The sequence below is a fragment of the Sabethes cyaneus genome, chromosome 3 (genome assembly GCF_943734655.1).
Source record: "Sabethes cyaneus chromosome 3, idSabCyanKW18_F2, whole genome shotgun sequence".
Lineage (NCBI taxonomy): Eukaryota > Metazoa > Arthropoda > Insecta > Diptera > Culicidae > Sabethes > Sabethes cyaneus.
In genome coordinates this window covers 24,941,077-24,956,626 of record NC_071355.1, presented here as the reverse complement: position 1 = coordinate 24,956,626, position 15,550 = coordinate 24,941,077, and the positions used below count along the sequence as shown (strand labels likewise).

The window sequence follows — 15,550 nt, the reverse complement described above, 5'->3', positions numbered from 1 at the left end:
CAACCCTGAATGTGCTGAAACTTGTGTGAACTGGTTGCTCTGCTCTTTGTTGTTTGAATCAGTTGTTTTCGGTGGCTTGATTCCGTTGGAGGCCATCCAGATACCACGTGGATAGAAAAATACCAATTTTCAACCTCCCCGCCCCCCTCCGTGGACAATCATGGACATTGGCTCAACCCCACCCCTCACCCGGTTTGTCCACGTTTTGCCTTTCTACTATATAAATATATAGTATAAAGGTATAGAAATCACTTAGAAAACCGAAAATGGAAAGAAGGTCCTGCGGGCCGAATGTTATATACCATTCGACTCAGTTTCGAAAACTGAGCATTTTCTGTGTGTGTGTGTATGCATGTGTGTGTGTGTGTGTGTGTGTGTGTGTGTGTGTGTGTGTGTGTGTGTGTGTGTGTGTGTGTGTGTGTGTGTGTGTGTGTGTGTGTGTGTGTGTGTATGTGTGTGTGTGTGTGTGTGTGTGTGTGTGTGTGTGTGTGTGTGTGTGTGTGTGTGTGTGTGTGTGTGTGTGTGTGTGTGTGTGTGTGTGTGTGTGTGTGTGTGTGTGTGTGTGTGTGTGTCTGTGTGTGTGTCTGTGTCTGTGTGTGTGTGTGTGTGTATGTAACGCTTTCAATCTCACTCACTTTTCTCGGAGATGGCTGTGGACCGATTTTAATGTTCTTAGTGTCATATGAAAAGTCTAGGTGTCCCATTGGTCGCTATTGAATTTCATACTGATCGGATTTTTAGTTCAAAAGTTATGTATAAAAATACGAAAAATATGGGACTTCATTATCTCATAGATACCTTAACCGATATGAACAAAATTGATTGCATATGAAAGAGGAGCCTTACAAACCCTTAACTTCCAAATTTCATGACGATTGGGCTTGTAGTTTGAAAGTTACATAAAGAAATGTGAAAAAATAGTATTTAAAACCTATTTTTGTAACATTTAAGAATTCATTCAATGAAAAACATAACACATTTTATTATTATTTGAAAATTGCTGCTGAGATCTATCAAACGAAACCGAGTTATTGAAAATCGGACGGTACATTCAAAAGTTATTCAAACTTTAACACTTAAGCACCGTATATTAAACCGTTAAAACGTGTGAAATCAAAACATATCAATCAAATGTTGATTGTATTCAATGTGTGCGATGTATGTATGTATGTATGTATGTATGTATGTATGTATGTATGTATGTATGTATGTATGTATGTATGTATGTATGTATGTATGTATGTATGTATGTATGTATGTATGTATGTGATGACAATTTGCAATGAAATTCAAGAAAAGTGAGAAACATGTCAATAGTCTGAAGTTTTTGAAGCCTCTTAGTGGAATACGAACTCTGAAATAAAAGAAAAAAAATTTTTACCTGCTAAACTGCCCATGGATGCATAGTTGACGTAAAAACCAAAATGTACTTTTTCGGTCCTACGCACTCTTAACTATGTTGTTCACATACCCAATACTCAAACAACATATGTTTGTTCGAAAATATTCGAGAAATTTAGGAAAATTGAGTTACTCTGCTATTGGTTTCACGTAATGCTAATGGTTGACGTAATTTCCTGCATAATCAATCAGCATAGTAACCTATTTGTTTTTGTAGCTTGACGCCAAGTTATGGGAATAATCGTTTAAAAAACAGTCTGTTTATTCACATAAACTGGCGTTCGCATTTTTTAAACACAATAAATGAGGAAGGAATCATGAAACCCCATCGGTCCTCTTTTGATTAATAAACTCTACTAAATAGACAGATTATTCGTTTGAAAAAGTTTATAGCAAAGATTATATGGCTTTATTTCACGATAAAAATGCGTTTTCTCAACAATCATGGCGCATCCATGGGCAGTAAATTCCACTATTTAATATTTATTCGCGACAGATACGTATACGCTTTGAAATAAGACACTGATGAAGCCTGCACGTCGTAGGCGAACTACGTATCTGTCGCAAATAAATATTAAATAGTGGGATTCAATCGAAAAGTTTTTTCTTTTCTTTTTTAGATTTCAATAGTCATTTTCGTCACTTGCTGTTACTCACAATTGTACAAGAAAAGCAAAAGGCGGAGAAAAGCAGTTAATTTAAGTATATAAGTACATATAGTGGTGTATAGGATCAAAATACTAGTGAGTTGATTTTTCCAAATAAATTTATACAAATTTCATACAAATTTTGCGCATTAATAGATGCTCTTTTCAATCCATAGATACTAGAGCTTAGAAATGTTATATGCAAAATAGGAAGTAAACGTTGCACGGTAGTAACTTTGTAAGATTTGTTTTCGTTAGTGACATTTTAAAGGACAGATGTCTTATGTCATGTATCATATTTTATTAATAAATCAAAAATGACAAGCACTGGAAATCATATTGATCATATTTCTCATTCTCAAGCATGTTTATGGCGCAGTTTTTGCACTATTTTTCGACCTCATCTTGTTTTCCTAATCCTCTAACATTGTAAAAACGATGTGATCAAGTTAATGACTATCTTTTCATGAAAGTACATTCAAAAGAAGCTTAAGTTTTGATTTTCATGCAAAAATAATTATCTGAAGGAGCGCCAGCTAAGAAAAAAACGAAGTATAATAATAATTTTTCTGAACTCTTGTTTTTCAAAGATGCTAACTTTCGAACGCATGGTATTAATATCAAAATATCAAAAAAATCTACCCCAAAAAACCACTAAAAAACCACTCAAAAAAAATATCAAAAAATCTGCTATGAACACATATTTCATATTGTCAGTTCGAAACAAGTTTCGTATGTGGCTCTGAAACCCGAAAGTAAAGGCCAACCGATTATAAAACTAAATAAGGTGTTCATCAACATAAATGACGCTTAAAGTATTTACGCACCCAAGGAAAGAAAATATAATTATTCTACGCAATACGTTGTGAATTTTTATGGCAAATAAGGATTTTGAGGAATACGGAACGGATATTTAAAAATATAGTCAAGTTAATTATAGACATTCCTGAGAAATTAAATAATGATTATTGTGGCAGTAGAAAGGCTAGGTCACGCCGCTAGGTGGATTAATTCGGGTTTTTTTTCTTATGCAAAACAGAAATGCATTGTGCTAAATTTAGTTTTCAACTTGATTTATGCGGAATTTATTGAAAAAGCTATTGAAACTCCAGTCTGAAGGCCCCGACACAATGGATACGGATTTTTAGTCGTTGCGGAAATTGGAGTTCTTCCATACATTCCATGCAAATTGTTAGGACCTTAACGTGAAACGGTACTGAATCCCAACATGGCCGCATCGATGGCACCCATATCCCTACATGGACGCCATTACATTTTCGGCCATGTTGGCATTCAGTACCGTTTTACCTTAATTCTTGTGATCTTGTCTACTGCAAATTATTATCGACTGCAAGAAAGTCCGTTTTAGCTTGACTTTCGCTTGACGATTCTTCTCTGTTCAGAGTATCTTAGTCTAACCGGAGCACTTCAGCTTGGCCGTCTACCTCAACACATCACAAAACCTTTCCGACGCGATATGATTCGTAAAATTTTCTGAAAACGAATCCTTTTGGAAACACATTACCCACGGATCCACATTTGGTACAAGCGCGACATAAATGATAAATGAGTCATGTGACTGGTGAATATTCGTGGATTCTTCCGTTACTTTTATCATTTCCCAAAGGAGGCAAGGGTTGTAAAAAAATAATAATATCTTTATTATTGCATTACATCAAATGTCAGGCTAGGCAATCTATGAGTACAAGGACAGGCTTAATCTTTTCAACAAGATTTATGCCAGATATGTGCTCTCGTAATGCTCGGTTCATGTATTTAGGTCAACATATGCCTTAGAAGATAAAACTTTATTTGAACCCAAAAACAATCACTAATCAATGGTTAATGCTAATATATATGTAGAATTAATTCAACATTGCTGTTTCTAATTTCTATTTTTTGTATGAAAAAAAACTTGTCCAAAAACTATATCTCTTTTCGTGGAGAAGCATGGACATTTTCATACCCCCCCAAATTGTGCCTCTCGTTTCGATGCCCGCTCATCGGATTACCCCGATGTTAAACAGCGATGATAAACCATCAACTTAGCTTAACCCTCACCGTGTCTCGAAAGGACTCGAGAGTGTCACTAAGATGCACATGAAACACATCCATCGATCCAATGTAGCTCATCAATTTTCTCGGAAAACCGGGTTTGTGCATTATCTGCCATAGCTGGTTCGATCAACTGTATCGTATGCTGCTTCGAAAACAATAAAAATGTAAGCACTTTGTCAGAGGTGGGCACAACTCCGCTAATCCGCTAACAGCTAATTAGCTCAGCTAACATTTTGGTTAGCGGTTAGCGTTTCCGCTAATTTTTATAACCGTTAGCGTTTTTGTTAGCTTCCGCTAAATTTATGTACCGCTAAATAGACCGCTAACTTTTTTTTGGCAGAAGGAAAATTTGTGAGAAATATCGCACAGGCTTCGGTCGAAGGATTCCAAATTCCAAACTTTTGTACGTACTTTCCCAGCCAAGAGCCGGGTGGCTCTTGCCGTATCAAGAATTCCTCTCCATTGTACTTCTGGGTCCTAGACTACTTGTTTCCAATTTGTTACGCGTCTCGGTACATGCAAGTCGAATTCAACCTGATCAAACCATCTAACTCGTTTGGCCCCTCTGTTCCTGTTGCCGGTGGGCTCTTGAAGAGAACGGTTTTTACTGCACAGTCGTTCGGTATCCTTGCGGTCGGCTCACTGTAGTCTCCCAACTTTTCCAAATAGTGACTACAACGCATGGTTCATACGTCTATGCCACTCTCCGTTATCCGTTTGTACTCCGCCAAAAATAGTCCGCAACATCTTTCGTTCAAATACGGCAAGTGCACTCCCGTAAACAAAATTGCTGTCTCAAGTCCGTAGAGGACTACTTTTGTACGCGGACTCAAATAAATCGATATTAAAAAACTTCGAGCTCTCCTACATTCATTGAAAACATCAAGGGAGATTTTTCGATTTTCTAGGACATCACTCGTTTTATAAATTCATAAAGTGTTGGGCTAAATTTCAACGCAATAAAGTTTTCACAACAACCAAGGAAAATTATTATCTACAAAATATTTTTTTACAAATTTTCTACCTTCTGATTCTGATTCCTTTTATTCTGATTTCATTGCATTTTTACTAAAAACTTGAAATTTTTTAACTAGGTGCGCCACTACTGGTACGCTTACCGATAATGCTCAACTGTAAACCCAACAAAATGTCAGTAACTTTTTATTAAGCAACCCAGAGAAAATATTATTTGGAAAGCTTACACAAAAATTTTCAGAGCGATGGAAAACTCCAATAAAAAATCGAGAAATCCATGTCATAGAACATGGAAATGTTTTGTACCCTTTTAATGTGATACAGGCCGGACTCGATTATCCGGGGATTCGATTAACCGGGGATTCGATTATCCGGGTTTTTAGACTCGATTATCCGGGTGAAAAAAAAATTATTTTTTTTCAATGATTTTGTTGGGTTAGGTTCACCAACTCCGATTGAGCAACACGTTTTTCTGTGTGTGAGCTATTAGCTGCAACCAAACCTTTATTTTAGAATAATCAATTATAATTTTTAGATTTACAACTTACAAATTTGGTGTTCTGTCTCTAGAAGTGGAGTGGCTTGAATCGTAATATCCACTAAGCTGCTATTATCCGTACTATATTTAAGTTAAGTAACAATCATTAGCACTAAGCATTATTTAGGTTTTATCAATTTGTACTCACACTAGGTTTTAATTTAGATTTAGCATATGCACGGTATAACTAGATTTAATGAGCAATATAATATAGGTTTAATGTAAATATCGAATAGAAAATCACTGTTAATCAGTGTAAATTTGTAGAATGGAATCTGTAGGTTTCAACTCGTGGCTTTTCTGTCCTCTACGATTTGTCTCTCACATACAAACCGATCGTGACGTTATCACTCGGCGACGTTATCACTTTTGACATCTGCACTGTTATCAGTAGCGTTACTACGATGAGGGGTCCCGTCGTTACATACCCCCACCCGTAAACCTTGGTGAGTGTCCGAAACCTGTGAAGCACCGAATCCTGGTTTACTATTCGTCTCGACGTCCAGTACAGCCAATTTCACGGCTGGTCTACGCAGAATCCCCGTTGAAGTCCACACTAACGCCTGCCGCACTCTGCCGTCTCGTCCGGGTATTATACGTTCGATTCTTCCACGTAGCCACTGGTTCCTCGCCTTTCCGTCAACCACCAACACTAAGTCGCCAACCGCTAAGTCCTTCACGTCCTTGAACCACTTGCTTCTCCGTGTGATCACAGGAAGGTACTCTTTAAGCCACCTGCGCCAGAAATCATCAGTAATATATCTTGCCAATTTCCAACTATTACGGAGCGTTAAGTGAATGTTCATCTGTTCAGTGGGTATAAATTTTTCTCCAGAAGAATTGCCTAGCAAAAAATGGTTGGGCGTTAATGCCTCTCGATCGGCAGACTCCAACGGAATAAATGTAAGAGGTCTGGAGTTGATCAAGACCTCGCCTTCCAAAAGAATGGTCTCCAGGGTTTCGTCGTCAGGTTTGCGCGGCCCATTTAGGGCTGCTCCGATAGCTACCTTCACCGATCGGACTAGTCGCTCCCACGCACCTCCCATGTGCGGGGCTGATGGGGGGATGAATTTCCATGCCGTTTGCGAGGTCGTGAACTTACTGGACAGAGCTTTGTTTCTTGCCTCTATTTGTGCCTTAAGCACATTGCTAGTACCTTGGAAACATGTGGCATTGTCTGTCCAGAATTCTCTCGGTAGACCTCTGCGTGCCACGAAACGTTGCACAGCCATAATGCTAGAATCCGTGCTTAATGAATGCACCACCTCTAGGTGCACTGCTCTAATCGTGAGGCAGGTGAACAGCGCCACCCAGCGCTTCACGTTGCTTCGACCTGATTTCACGAGCACTGGCCCGAAGTAATCCAACCCGGTGAATGTGAAGGGTTGAATAAATGCTGTCAAGCGCATCTCGGGCAGTGGAGCCATCGCTGGTGGTTTCGGGGTTGCCTTCGCTAGACGACAGACGACACACGCGCGTTCAATTTTGTCCAACAGTCGTCTCAGTGCGGATATCTGGAATCGTTGGCGAATTTCGTTGAAGACAGTTTCTCGGTTGGCGTGACGGAAACGGCGATGATACCAGTCTACAATAAGGAAAGTGATTAGGTGTTGATTAGGCAGGATGGCTGGAAACTTAGCTTCGATCGACGCATACGGTGCAGCATCGATTCGACCACGACTACGCAAAATGCTCTTCTCGTCCAGAAAGGGACACAAAGTGTAGATTGAGCTGCATTTGTCCACGGTGGCGTGGCGATTTTCAGGTGATCCTTGCGACTTGATAAGTATAGCGATTTCCTCTGCATAAAATTCATTTTGAGCTGTTTTGATTTGCGCCTCTTCGGCTCGCCGGAGCTCGTCGCTGGTGAGATTACCGAGTTGCAAATCCTGTTTCATTAAACGCCGACGAAAATTATCAATGCCACGAAAAACATATGCGGCCACGCGATGCATTTTAGTCCAGCGATTGAACCTTTCGAATACCATATTCGGCGCTAAATGTACTGCGAGAAAGTTGGTAGGACGAAGTTCTTCCTCAGTCGGAACAACTATTCGCTGCTTAGGCCACCGCTCTTCAGGTTCGTACAGGAATGCTGGTCCTCGGAACCAGGGATTTTCTGCTGTCACATGTGGTAATTTATTCCACTTGGTGGCTAGATCGGCCACATTCTGCTTACTTGGTACCCACCGCCACTCCGATTGGTGTGTCGAAGATAGGATCTCCCCAACTCGAACTGCGATGTATTTATGGTAGCGCCGATGGTCAGTAGAGCGAATCCATACGAGTACCGTACTCGCGTCGCTCCAGCAGTAGCGTTGACTGACTGTAAAGGTGTGATGTTTCTGGATAGTTTCCATTAGGCGGACGCCCAGGACCGCTGCTCTGAGCTCGAGTCGAGGTATTGATAGTGTCTTGAGCGGCGCTACCTTGGTTTTAGCTGCTCCAAGCGCCACCTCTGCACCACACTCGGATTCCAAACGGAAGTATACCGCACAAGCGTACGCGCTTTCGCTTGAGTCAACGAAAAGGTGAAGTTGCAGATTGGAACGTTTCGTCGACGAACGAAAATAACAGCGCGGTATGCGCAGCAGGTCGAGCTGTTGCAGTAATTTCACCCAGTGCTGCCAGCGCTCATTGAGATCTTGCGGAATTTGCTGGTCCCATCCTATTCCCGCGGCCCACAGCTCCTGGATAAGGATTGCCGTGAATAAGAAAGAAAGCGATGAGACCCAGTGGGTCGAAAAGACTCATCACCACTTTAGCTACTTCGCGTTTGGTAGGAATATGGTTGCGATCCAAAATGTGTTGAAGATCGTCTCGTGTACTAAAGGAATAGATGAATACATCTTCTTTGGGAATCCACCTCATCCCCAACACTGACTCGGGCTTGCCGTCCCGCACAAGGTGCAAGTTTTTTGCATTTTCCTCAGCCACTTCGCCTATTCTTTGCAAAACGTCTGACTTGTTAGACAGGAAGCGCCGGAGAGTGAAGCCTCCTTTCGAGTGCACCAGCCTGACCTCGTTAACTACTGCAATAGCCTCTTCGACAGCCTCGAAGCTGTCCAAATAATCGTCCACGTAGTGTTTGTTTTTTATTGCTGCTGCGGCTCGTGGATCTGGCTGGCGAACTCATCTGCGTTAATGTTTTTCACATATTGCGCTGATGCTGGGGAACAGGTTGACCCGAAAGTGGCGACGTCCATTATATAGATCTGAGGAAGATCTGTAGTGCGATGTCGAAATACGAAGCGCTGCGACTGGCAATCTAGGAAGCGTATTTTAAGTTGATGGAACATTTCCATGATGTCACCCGTCACCGCCACTGGGTGCTGGCGAAACTGCCATAATACCATCGGAAGAGGGGTCAATAGATCGGGCCCCTTTAAAAGCCGAGAGTTGAAGGAAACATCGCCTATTTTTGCTGCTGCGTCCCAGATCAGACGAACCTTGCCAGGCTTCCTGGGATTTGTTATAACACCTAGAGGAAGATACCATATGCGACTGGGTTCAACCGAGGTCAATTCGGTCAAACTCGCTTGGTGGGCGTATCCTTTCTTTTCGTAGTCCACGATTTGTTCACGCACACGTTCTAGAAGGTCTGGCTCTCGTTGAAGTCGACGTTCCAATGCCTCCAAACGTCGGACGGCCATTGGGTAGCTGTCGGGAAAATTCGGGCTGTCCGTGTTCCACAGCAGGCCTGTTTCGTAGTTCGGTCCGGTAGGCGTGCGCCGAGTTGTTTCTTGCAGCAGTTGTACGGCACGTTTCTCGTCGGCTGACTCCACGATCTGACACGAATCAGTAACTCCTGCATCTTCGAGGGTGAAATAATCACGAAGCTGCTCGTTTAGTTCGTGATCCCGATCGGAAACCGTTCCCATGTGAAACCCAAGAAGCGCTGATTGGGATGATTTGTTTGGAACATATCCATAAACGCTCCATCCTAGGCGACATTTTACAGCAACCGGATGTGTTTGTCCTCCTTCGCGTAATTTTAGGGGAACGCACAACCTCAAATTGTCCAGACCGATAAGTAATTTGGGTTCAATCGTATCATAGTCGTCGAGTGGGAGACCGCGCAGATGGGGAAAACGATTCGCTAGATCGTGATACTTTAAGCTTTGAGTCGGCAGAACCAGACGACTAACTGTCCTAGCGTTGAAGAGAGAGTATCGTGAACTATTGCTTTTACCAGAAATGTCGATTTGCACACGTTGTGACTTTGTTATTTCAGAGGTATTGTTGCCATATAAAATAACAGGGAGTATGCGGAAAAGTGGCCACTGTAAATCTCCAGAGGTTACATGGCTAGATGATACGTTTATTCGATCAGAAGAAGGGGAGGAATGCAAAAGAGTATGGTGCTTCTGTCGGCATTCATCGACACCACAACCATGCCAGGATCTACACGGCCATTTGCCATGACTATTGAGGCACGTTCTGCAGAGTCCTTTTTGCTGTACCAGCTTCCAGCGTTCATCCACGCTCGCGATGTTGAACTGCTGGCAATCTGCCACTCGATGACCTACTCGCCCACACGATAGACACGGCTTGCCTGTCCTAACACTGCTTTTGTTACTAAGCGTCTGTGCTGGCTTTTCATCCGCACAATGGGCTTGAACGATTACCGTATTTCCTCGGGGTTTGCTGTTCCTATTTTCATTTGGCATGGTAAATTTTGGTACACTATAACCCGGAACGCTAAAGGAAACTTCGCTTGCTGATGTCACCAGTCCCGACATAAACTCACCAAAGGTGTCAAGAGTTGCAATTTCATGATGATTTTTATAAACTGCCCAATCAAGGCGCAACGAGCCGGGTAGCTTTTCTACCAGTTCCTGCAACAGTACAGGGTTCGTAAGGTGATTAGATTGCTGAGCTGCCTTGAGATGATCCACGAGGTTCTGCACAGCAAGACCGAAGTGTATAACCGTTTCTAGTCGATCCTGCCTCGGCGGCGGAATTTGGTTGATTTTGTTCAACAGCGATCTGATGAGGAGCTCTGGTCGTCCAAAGAGGATACGCAGAGTCTGAATGACGTTCGGTACACTACCTGGCAAAAGCAATCGGCTTTTCACCGACTCCAGGGCGTTTCCTTTCAAGCACCGCTGAAGCCGCACTAAATTTTTCGCATCCGAATAACCGCAGGTCGCTGTAGACTGCTCAAAATTACTTATGAAGATAGGCCAGTCTTCTGGATTGCCGCTAAATACGGGCAGGTCCTTTCCCAATACCTGTCTCGCGGCAATTTGCGTTTGCGTCAGGGTTCGTACTGAGGAGACGGGATCCACTGGGTCTTCGGGAATCGGGTTAACACCAAGGTTCTGCTGATTTCCATCTGATCTTCCAGTTTCCTGTCTGTGTAGCCAATTTTCGACCTTTTGCTTGGAATTCACAACCGAATGACCTCCATTGTTTGCTTCTTCCATTCGATGCTCGGAATTAATAACAGAGCCTCCATTACTTGCTTCTGCCAGCTGCCGAATAACCACCTGTCGCTTCTCTAGCGATTCTTTTCTAATTTGCTGCTGTTTACGCCTTAGCTCCATTTCCTCCTTCAGTTTGCGCTCGCGAAGGCGTTTGGCTTCCTCTAACTGACGTTCTTCTTCTTGTAACATCCGCTGCCTAAAGGCTTCATCTTCCAATAAAGATTCTTCTTGTAGTTTTTGCTCTTCTTCGAGGAGTTTTAATTGTTCCCTCAATGCCGCAGCCCGCACGCTGGAAGATACGCTTCCGGGCGGGCCAGGGTTCTTCTTGCTATTCCTAGACCCGGCCTTTGAACCTGCCTTAGATCCTTTGGGCGCTCGTGTCTCGTCGACCGGCACTTTCAGTTGGCCCTTACCGGATTTCACTTCCTTCACTTGCTTCAAACATTGCTTGCATACGTATGCAGCATCCGGCAGCCGGATTTGAGCATCCACACCTGCACATCCAAAATGTTCCCAGCGCTCGCATTTGTCACACTGGACCATCTCATCCTCGGCCGAGTCCACCCGTTTACAGGACTGGCAGTTTTGTGGGGAATTGTTCTCTGTCATACTTCCGATCCCTAGCAAATTTCTAAAAGAAATGTTGGGTTAGGTTCACCAACTCCGATTGAGCAACAGGTTTTTCTGTGTGTGAGCTTTTAGCTGCAACCAAACCTTTATTTTAGAATAATCAATTATAATTTTTAGATTTACAACTTACAAATTTGGTGTTCTGTCTCTAGAAGTGGAGTGGCTTGAATCGTAATATCCACTAAGCTGCTATTATCCGTACTATATTTAAGTTAAGTAACAATCATTAGCACTAAGCATTATTTAGGTTTTATCAATTTGAACTCACACTAGGTTTTAATTTAGATTTAGCATATGCACGGTATAACTAGATTTAATGAGCAATATAATATAGGTTTAATGTAAATATCGAATAGAAAATTACTGTTAATCAGTGTAAATTTGTAGAATGGAATCTGTAGGTTTCAACTCGTGGCTTTTCTGTCCTCTACGATTTGTCTCTCACATACAAACCGATCGTGACGTTATCACTCGGCGACGTTATCACTTTTGACATCTGCACTGTTATCAGTAGCGTTACTACGATGAGGGGTCCCGTCATTACAGATTTATTTTAAATCTTAATGTTATAGTTTCCATGCTACATGATGATTCCAACTTGATAAGTATTGATATACCTCCCTAAAGCTACAAAATTCCTTTCTTATATTCCTTTTATCGGCGAACAAAACAAAAATAAATCCTGCGATGATCAATTTTTTTACTTAAAAATCATCATCATCATCACCATTACCATCATCATCATCATTGTAATCATCAATAAAAAAAATTCCAAAAAAGGAATTTTATGACTTTAGGGGAGATTGATCAATAATAAAAAAACGTTTATAATATCTAAATATTGAAAAACATAACATACAAAAAATAATATGGTACCAAAAAAAATCATAGGTGGAAAAAATCGTAAGAAAGGAATTTTCTGACTTTTGGGAAGATAGATCAATAATAAATAAAACATTTCTGATACCTAAAAGTCAAAAAACTTGACTTGCCTAAAAAAAATTTGTACCAAAAATGATGATTCGATTATCCGGGTGATTCGATTATCCGGGCTGAAAATAAACATTGTCACCCGGATCGAGTCCGGGCTGTAATATGCTAAGCGATAATGTTCTTCAAACATTTTTCATGAATGCCTGCAATTCTTTGCACGGAATTATCACACGTATTTTTTCTTAGACCTTTGAAATAAAAATTTTCTTTTATTGCCGAAATCAGCGCTTATCAAAGTAATGCTGATTCTACAGTGCTAACAAATTTAGCTGCTAGCGGTTAGCGTTAGCTTCCGCTAAATTGGTGGTTGATTTAGCGGTTAGCGGTTAGCGAAGCTAACGTTTTGATTTAGCGGATTAGCTGTTAGCGAAGCTAAAATTTCGGTTAGCGGTGCCCACCTCTGCACTTTGTGCTGCCGACATTTTTGCAAAATCTGTTGGATAGTAAGAATTTGATCCGTAGTGGTGCGAGCTTCCATGAAGCCCGCCTGATAATTTCCTATGAAATCTTGTGCTGTCGGTGATAATTGCCTTAACAGAATCTGAGAGAGTACTTTGCAGGCGGCGTTATGCCACGATATTTGCAGCAGTCGAACCGAACACCCGTTGTGTAGATGGGATACACCACTCCTTCCATTCATTTCTCCGGTAAATTCGCCCCCTTCAAATATTGGAAATAACCCAGTGTTGATCCAGCGTTTGCCAGCATTTCCCGGCCACATTTATAAAGCCCTGCCGATAGGTGATCCTTACAAGCGGCTTTGTCGGTTTTCGGCAACCCATTTTCACGTAAGTTTCGTTGTCCATAAGAATGCATGCTTCGTATTTCGTAAAAACGTCATTGTACCAAACTTCCGGCTCGTCTTCTGGCTAGTAAATTCTGCTCAAGTGTACTGTTTGGTTGCTTAGTGGCCCGGAAAGATCGAAATCTTTCTCGCAGACGAATCCTATTCTGATGGTGCTTTGGATGACATTGAATTTCTTGGCGATATCGTAATCTTACCGCCCTAGGTTTGTCCTAAACGTTCACAACATATTCAAATGCAGCTATTGGTCCTTCATTCCATTACGATGCTTACTATGATCCTGCTGATCAACATTATGCCGGTTGCTGAAATGTTTAAGAACGCTGCACATGGTCGATTCAGCCAACTTCAACGATTTCACAATTTTTAAACCTGCTTACGTCGGATTTTCGAAGTGCCAAAGTTCCAAAATTAATTTCCGGTTTGCGGCTTACATCAAGTATGTTCCGGCTTTTGTGAAACATCGTGACGAACTATCCAACGCTAAAACGGGGCAACATTTCAAAATAAACTACTGTCATAACGTTCTAGATCCGACCACTAGGAGCGCTGCAGTAAACTAAACAGTGCAGTCAGATATTAAATGACTCAAGTTTTCTAATTTAAACATATATTTGTTAGATTTTAGTGGAGCAATATCCCATCCTAAGTAATAAGGCCCAACCACGAAAACATGTTTTTCTGTGAATTTCTGGAAGTTTGTACGCAATCAATTCGTGGTTTAGTAAGAAATATACTGTAAGACTGTGCAGCGATATTTTGTATTTTTTTACCAAACTATTAATTACTTGCACACATTGAAAAAAATTAATTGTAAATAAACTTGGCAGTTAACTGTTATCTAAGTTATAGTTTTGAAGTGGTGCCTTTGCTATTAATGAAGCCAAAATTTTGGTTAGCTGTGCCCAACTCTGCTGAAACGCCTTATGAAACGATATATTCTACGTGGATTAAAAGTGCACATAGCAGCGAATATAATTTCGTTTTCTTTTGTTGATTTTTACTGTACACATTCATGATAAATGTTTATCAATGCGAGCGGGTCCAACCAGGCAAGTGTCAGACCTCATGTTTGCGCTGCATTAAAGCGCTGTTCTTGACTGCTGGAGGCTCGAAAATCATCCGGTAGCGATCGGTATTTACCATTGCACCTTCATTCCGGCGACGGGTGCCATCGGTTGCCTCAACCAACAGTTTGCTGCTTTTCCCCTTTCACCGACAAAGGTCCTGGTGTTGACTTTTCCGGGGTGCAGAACAGATAACGATACCTAACGAGGCCTCAAGTGCAACGCGAAGACGCGCGCGCTCCTGCTTGTTCCCATTGAGAACGGTTGGTAATCCAGGTCAAGCGGTGAAAGAGAAGCTAAAGAAATGCTAAAATTTTAATGGAACATATTTTGCAACTACTCGGGCTTCGGCGGCGGGCGGCTGCCGACGCACAGGTAGGCTCTCGTCCGTGCTGTGCTGGTTGATAAGATGTTTGCTCTCTGACCTGAGGAGCCGGCCTTGAAACATGAGCTTATGAGTAACCTACTGAGGCTGAGTTTGAAACTTTGAATTAGTCTGCTAATATCAAAAAAGGGAAAAAACTAGAAAATAGCTCTTAACACTAGTGAGGAAAGAAAATCGTTTAAATAGAAGTTTAAATAGAAAAAAGAAACTTCATTATTTGAAAATAGCAAGATAGTAAAGAAGCTTTGAAGGAAATTCATAGTGCTGAAACTAAGCTACTTTGTCCTGTTTTTTAGATTGGCAGTCCGTTGTAAAAGGCCAGTTGTTGAATTATGGTATGTCGACAGTTGACGAATGCTGAAATTTAGTGGTACGTATTTTAACCTAGGCGATGTTTTAGCAAAGACAAAGATCGCTGATAATGTCTTTTAATATTCATTATTTCACTGAATGGTACACATAATAATATGACATAAACTGTCGAATAACTACACGATTAATTGCAAGTACCCAACCGTAGAGATAGAGCGAGATAGTGAGGCAATGATGAAGCTAAACATCCATGTCATCTGCCATCTCCACCACCATCGTTCCATAAAGATAACGCATCAGCTTATTGATC

The 15,550-nt window shown here is 41.5% G+C and overlaps 1 protein-coding gene across 1 annotated transcript; it reads right to left on the bottom strand.

Moving 5' to 3' along the window:
• Nucleotides 1-5,966: 5,966 nt before the first annotated feature.
• LOC128739400 (uncharacterized) lies at nucleotides 5,967-8,490 on the bottom strand. Its single transcript, XM_053834883.1, has 2 exons — nucleotides 8,389-8,490; nucleotides 5,967-8,309 (listed from the first exon to the last, which is right to left on the bottom strand). The coding sequence occupies exons 1-2, from the start codon at nucleotides 8,488-8,490 to the stop codon at nucleotides 5,967-5,969; spliced, it is 2,445 nt and encodes an 814-aa protein (XP_053690858.1).
• Between the last annotated feature and the right edge of the window lie 7,060 nt (nucleotides 8,491-15,550).